This window comes from Arachis ipaensis, chromosome B05 (assembly GCF_000816755.2).
Source record: "Arachis ipaensis cultivar K30076 chromosome B05, Araip1.1, whole genome shotgun sequence".
Classification (NCBI taxonomy): domain Eukaryota; kingdom Viridiplantae; phylum Streptophyta; class Magnoliopsida; order Fabales; family Fabaceae; genus Arachis; species Arachis ipaensis.
The window spans coordinates 21,081,746-21,089,072 of record NC_029789.2 but is presented as its reverse complement, the minus strand read 5'-3'; the positions used below and the strand labels follow the sequence as shown (position 1 = coordinate 21,089,072).

Genomic DNA, 7,327 nt, shown 5'->3' with positions numbered 1-7,327 from the left:
AAATTAAACTAGCACTAGGGACGCTTCTCTAATAAGATGGATCTATACACATGGGAGGGAGTTTTATGATTTTTTTTAATTAATCTGAGTTAAGGAACACTTAACATTCAACCGGGATCCTCTCCAGTGAAAAAAAAAAAAAACTGGATAATATCCGGTGTTTAATCTAACCATTTATTGTTTTCTCTTTCTTACTTAATTTTGACTCCACTTAGAGAATTAAAGGTGAAAGATCACACTTTATTCTTTCAAATGTTTTTTTCACTGAAGATGATCCATTTTCCATTCAACCTCTTGGAGCTGTTGTTAATTAAAATGTTCAACCGAGGAATTTTGAGGCCCCGTCATCAATTCAAACGTAATAATCGATGATCTGTTTTAAATTTCAATGGTATATACTTTGTATTAAACTGTTGCCACCCAATACTGAAAATGAACACCATAACAAGGTCATAAATAATAACAAGGTGAATAACTTAGTAAGAAACAAATGTGGTCCCCTCGTACATCGAGATTGGCATGCTATGGAGGAAATTAGTTACCAAATACAAGATAGTAAATATGAGAAGAATCGTTAGTTTGGCGAAGCTGGGTAAAACTCACGTGCGTGATTCTTATTACTTTTTAACTTAAGGATACAACTTGTGCACAAATAATCGTAGTCAAGTTTGGAGCCCTGTGCTTGTTTCTTTGTTTGTTTGTGAAATAGAGATGGGCACGTTTTTGAAAGTGGCCATGACCCATGAGCTGTTTAGCTTGATCTTACTGACTTGCCATCGTGCCATGGCCGCCAGCAGAAAAGTCAAAGGCCCTGTTGAATCACGCACGAAGTTTCAACGACTCTTGGGGCTTTGCTAGCTATCACAAAAAAGACAATGAAGCGTGGGCCATCATCGTAGCAGCATAAATAGATGTGTGTGTGTGTGGAAGGTCAAAAACCAAAATCGAACAAAAGGTTACATAGTGTGAGCACGGGAGAAAGATTAAGCAAAGGAAAATCAAGCAATGGAAGGTTTGATTCCTTATATCATTGATGCCATCAGGGATAAGAAACAGAAGCCTAAACGGAGCTTGAGCCGTTCAGACAGTTACCGTTTACTTTTGGGATCGGATTCCTTCGGCAGCTCTGAGTTTTGGGGGCAGCAGCCTCATAATCACACTCTTGCTGTGGCCACCCCGAGAGGCAGAGGCAAAGGGACACCCCTTGCTTCTATTCCCAATAATGCCCCCAATGCTTCTCAATATCATCATACTCCCAACAATATTCGCAAACGATACCCTCAATCCTCCTCCTCGTGATGTGCTGAGTCCAACAAAGTAATTCTATTTGATTTTCCTTTTCTTTTTGGGTCAAATTCTATATATATAGAATGTGTGTTCTTTCATTTTATTGATTGGTTTAACATGATGAGGAGCTACTATCATTTGTAATGTAATTCCTACAGAATCAACCGTAACCAACACCACTTGCTTTGGTCTGCTGCATCAAATGCTTTTTGTTTCAATAGTGGAGCAATTGGGTGACTTTCTATTTCCTTTACACGCGAAAATATAGATGTAAATGTAATACTTATTTGTCAAACATTGATTTATTGAATGATAAAAACTTGGAACTGAAAATGGCGTCAAAACAACAGAGCCGGGAGAATATGATTAAACATAAGATGATAAGAAATGTCCCATACATTAAGATGTACAACATCAAGGTTATCTAAGCAATCCTAGGTTCCTATTGCATTTGAAGCTAGTCTAGCAGTGTGATTAGCAACTGTATTACAGATCTTGAGAATAAAATTACGCTGAAAAGAGTTAAATGCAATAATGATGCTCAAACTATTTCTTTCTATCTCAGCTACATATGCTATGCTCCTATCCTTCATTCCTTGCTATCTGGATATCCCAATAAGTCGCTTAAGTTCTCCTTCCAAAGGTGAAATTGACCGCCAGGCATTGTTGACTTTTAGCCATGATGGTCTACCTACCCTTCATGGTCCTGAACTGCTTTCCCAAGTCCATATCGGTTTTGTTTTTTCAAAATCTGTAAAATCAGTGTTAATCTTTATTGATTTTTCTCGGATCTTCATTGATCCTTCTGGAGTTCTGGGGGCGTCACCCACTGTTTAATTTTACTGAGAATGTGTTGACTAATTCTTATTAGAACTTTAAATAATTACTCTTTTCTGATTAACCTGCACAAAATGATCCTTGTTTTTCTGTTATATGCTCATCTTCCATAGTTTTTTCCACAAGCGTTTCAACTTTTTTTTTAAGATGATTTTATGATTGATATGTTGAGCTTCCTAGAGTGATGTTTGTTTGTACATTCAACCACATTTTGAATGCGCTTTTGACTGTGAACGGTCTCTTTGGTCCTGATGCCCACATTAGATAACCTTCGCAAGGCTGAAAGGTTAATAGAATGTTGAGAATTTCTTCTGCATCGTCCTAATTAGAGGTGGATATTATTATTTGTTCATCCGAAGTTCTTGGATAGTTGGATTTTCTTTTATCAGCTGTGCAACTTGTTGTATGAGATTGATGTGCTGATCTCTCTTACACCGTATGTCCTCTTTTTTTTTTGGCAGCCAAGGTTCTTGGCGATGCTTGTTCCAGAATCCACTTTCTACACTATCCCCATTTGCAATCTCTCTTCCCTTCTCCATGTATACGAGCTATTTTGCTTATTTGAACACCATTCAATTTTAACGTATTTAATAAAATTTTAGTAGTAAAAATAAAAATATTCATTTCTATTTTTTAAATATTATGAAAAAAAAAGTAAAATCAGCCGAAAATAAGATTTCATTACTATTACTTTTACTATTTTTATTTTTTTTTTATAAAATCTAGAAAACAAAAAACAATAAAAATGAAAACGCAAACTAGACGTACTTTGGATTCTCAAAAATTAAAATTTTGAACTAATTAACCCTGAAAACAAAAAAGTATCAATTTAGTCATCATCATAGTAAATAATAGACACTTTATGTCATTTTATTAATTTATTACATAAAATTTAACTGTAGTGTTTATATGTTTAACGTGTCTATTTATAAAAAATTGTTATGTAGATAATAATAACTTTTAGAACGAAACTTCACCAGTTTTAATAGAATTTGTGATAAACAAAGAGTAGGTGATAAATGTTATATAAATTACATTGTTTCTTTTCTATGCTCATGCGATAACAATAGACATATATCTATAGAAGGATATACATATTCACTGTCTAAGTCAAAATCTTTAAAGATTTAATTGTCACTTTACTCTTAATACAATAAACAAATTATTAAGTAAGTTATGGCTTGATTTTTTTTCATTTACAAATTTGCTGCTGTCCAATAGGAACTTTTTTTTTATTTAAATTAAAAAATATAATATTTACCGATTTAAATAAACGTATAAGTATTTACCAAATTACATTTAGAGTCATATCTCGGATACAGTGGGAGAAGCCGAAAATTGAACGTATTCCGGATGCACTGACCCCGTTTTATGATACGGGACGCCAAAAATTGAACGTATTCCACCCCGTTTTGTGATACGGGACACGCTGGTCATATCACGGGTGCACCCAAGATATGAACAAGAGAGCATCTCAGATACACTGTGTTCGAAATATGTGCATATTCTGACATAGAGCAGTGCATTCGAGATACGTGCAAGGAAGAAAAACAGGGGCACTACATCCAAGATATAGTCACCCATTGTGATCGTAGGGCATCCCTTTTTAGCGTGGAAGAGATGGAGCAAGTAGACGGTTGGTCACAGACTTAATATCGGGTTCGTCTGACCGAGCGTACATGCGATTGTGGCCTGTTCCAATCATTGCATTACCCATGTCGACACGCCCTGGCAGCATGTGCAGCTGCGAGTATTGAGTGGGGTCATTTTGTGGACCCCATGTGCACGATGGCTTCTGTATTCAAGGTATACGAGAGGGAGTTTCCGCCGATACCAGACGAAAAGATGTGCCCTCCATGGTACGGTGCATGCCTGAAAGCCCAACTCAACCATGAGGAGGAAGGCATCAGGTAGGCCGGTATCCACTCAAATGCGGAATGAGATGGATGCCATTGAGCGTGCAGAGAAGAGATGTTGACTCTGCCGCGGAGAGGACCACACCAGAAGTGGGTGTCCCAACACGCAACGCTCGGATCCATGACGACGCATACAGTTTAGGGTTTAGGTCTTTTTGTTCCACTGTTGTCACTTTAATGTACTGATTGTTATTAAATGTATTTAATGTGTAATAAAACATAATTTCTGTATACCTAAATTCGATTGTTATGGACTATTTTTTATCTACAACATTACAAAATTTTCATAAAAAAAAGCATACAACATTTTCATAATATCAGATCTTGAATATATCTCGAATGCAGTGCCCCTGTTTTCCTTCCTTGTACATATCTCGGATGCACTGCTCTATGTCAGAATATGCACATATCTCGGACGCAGTGTATCCGAGATGCTCTCTTGTTCATATCTCGGGTGGACCCGTGATATGACCAGCACGTCCCGTATCACAAAATGGGGTCAGTGCGTCCGAGATACGTTCAATTTTTATTTAAATCGGTAAATATTTTTTTTTAATTTAAATTAAAAAAAAAAACAATTTGGAGGCATCCAAACAAACGGCACTGTCAATCTTTTTTTTGTCAGGATCTGGGCCAACAACCCGGCCCATATCTAAGGAAACTAAGCTCCATACCCAAATCCGACCCGGATTTGAAAACTCTGTCGAGAGTTGCCTCTCTAGGTTGCGACTGTGAGTGTGCGACCTTCATCCACCTTGAGTAACGCTGCCGTCGACCGCATCGTCGCCTACGCCTGCAACGTCGCTGTCGTGGCCTGCCCGTCACTGTCAATCTTTTGAGTGGAAACAAAGCAAAATATTGGGCCTCTGGTTTGACCCAAATTACTTAAAGGCGCAGAAGCAGGGGAGAGGAGGCGAGGAAAGAGCAGAATGGGAATTCGATCGGTATTCGATGCGGGTGAGATGCGAAGAGAATTGGAGAAATGCGGTGTTGATCCTCACAAGTTCCTTCCTCTTGTTTGGAAGCACGTCATCCTCAAATCTAATCACCACTCCGATTGGGACTGGGAGAACCACGCCCCTTCTCTTCCCTCCCCGGCTTACTCTCTTCTCCGCTCCATCCCCCCTCTCTCTTCCTCCCTCCACTCCGTCTTCCACTCCAACGATAACCTCACCTCCAAGCTCCTCATCAAGCTCCATGTAACTAACTCCTCCATCTTAACATAACATCTTACTTTTCTGCTTTGTTTTCTTAAATCAATCATTATTGTATCAGAATGGCGCTTTTGTGGAGGCTGTGATCATGAGGTATGACACTCGTTTGGGAAAATACGCCGGTAAACCCCGTCCCGGTGGTCTACGAGCAACTTTGTGCATATCATCTCAGGTTGGTTGTAAAATGGGTTGCAAGTTCTGTGCAACTGGAACCATGGGATTCAAAAGTAGCTTAACATCTGGAGAAATAGTCGAGCAATTGGTCCACGCCTCTAGGTTTTCACAAATCCGTAATGTTGTCTTCATGGTATACTCTGATTGCCTATTTGTCTAGAAAAGCTTGGACTTTTTAGCTGCTTCTTATTGACAGGGCCTAATCTTTTCTAATCACTTGAATTGATGCATGATTGCACACATTATTCTAAGACCTTGTTCATTCTTTTCATATATATGTCTTAGGGCAATTAATACTTATTTTGGCTCTGACAGGGAATGGGAGAGCCTCTAAACAACTATTCTGCTGTGGTAGAATCCATTCGTGTCATGACTGGATTGCCGTTTCAATTGTCATTGAAAAGGATTACTGTCTCAACGGTAGATATATTTGCTATCTCTTGCATTGTTTACTCCTATTATTTTCCTGACCTAAACTACCTTTCAGAAACTCTGTTTTATTCATGTAGGGATTACTTACATGCAAATACTATGGAATGGACTGAACAATTAGTACTATCAACTTCGTTTGAGAGTAGTAGTGGAAAGCCCTGTGATGGCATTTCTTCGTTAATAAGCATATCGGTTAATGTTAGAGTAAAATCTGAGAATTACGTAAACCAATTATGTTTGTAGTCAGAGTCTGGACATGCCTTGATTTATATGTTCTGTTCTTGTTATAAGTCATTTCTTCGTTAAAAAATAAATAAAATAAATCTTGAATTGTAGAATTTATGAAGGGTATGTTTGCATCTTTAATAGGTTGGCATCATTCATGCTATCAACAAACTTCATAATGATCTGCCTGGTTTGAACTTGGCAGTCTCACTGCACGCACCAGCACAAGATATCAGATGCCAGATAATGCCTGCTGCTCGTGCTTTTCCTTTGCAAAAACTGATGGCTTCACTGCAAGAATATCAAAGAAACAGGTAATCACACTTATTCGTGTGATTTCTTTTTATGTAGTCTGTATTTTTGGCCGTTCAGGTGTGAACAATTCCAGTGGTTTTGAAACTTCCATGTTTCATCCTTAACAGTCAGCAGAAGATATTGATCGAGTACATAATGCTTGATGGGGTCAATGATGAAGAGCAGCATGCCCACCAATTGGGAAAACTGCTAGAAACATTTCAAGTGGTAAGCACTGAACATCTAAGCTATTCTATATTATATTTCTGTCGGTGTTTCTCAAGAACTCAGTGACCCTTAATGATTAAAATCAAATAGGGCATCTGTTACATTTTTAATCACAGTACCTAGTTTCATATCTTGGTGTATGCTAATTGTTTTGCACCTTGCATCTGTTTGTTATTAAACTTGATCGACATTCCCAGTTATGTAATAAACTTGTGCATATTGTCTCAACTATCTCGCAGGTAGTGAACTTAATACCTTTCAACTCTATTGGTATGTTGAGTCAATTCAAACCAACTACTGAGCAGAAAGTTTCGGCATTTCAGAAAATTCTTAGAGGTACGTACAATATCCGAACAACAATTCGGAAGCAGATGGGTCAGGACATAAGTGGTGCATGTGGACAATTGGTGGTTAATGTACCTGATAAGTCTCTCGGAAATGCCGAACCCCTAACAGACATAGAAGATCTTTTCATTTGATATAGCTTAAAAAATTTAATTCTAGTGCTGCATTTTAAATGTCTACTTGTTTATGTATCGTTTCCAATTTTAAGTAGAAGCAAGACGCATGAGTGAAACAACGAAGATGCTTGTAGATGTGGTGAATGAATGTCATAGAAACAAGGCTCCCCCGATTTTTGTAGATTAATGCGACTTGCACCCAAGTTTCAATGCGTGTGTTAATATGTAAACGTTTTCATTCAAGAGTTAGGAATTCATT

General features: G+C 37.9%; 1 protein-coding gene across 1 annotated transcript; it reads left to right on the top strand.

The window, feature by feature from the left end:
• On the top strand, nt 4,753-7,327 carry LOC107643298 (dual-specificity RNA methyltransferase RlmN). The gene is made up of 7 exons (XM_016346898.2): nt 4,753-4,913; nt 4,948-5,239; nt 5,316-5,561; nt 5,744-5,848; nt 6,230-6,399; nt 6,508-6,607; nt 6,847-7,327. The coding sequence occupies exons 2-7, from the start codon at nt 4,970-4,972 to the stop codon at nt 7,084-7,086; spliced, it is 1,131 nt and encodes a 376-aa protein (XP_016202384.1). The 5' UTR covers nt 4,753-4,913; nt 4,948-4,969; the 3' UTR covers nt 7,087-7,327.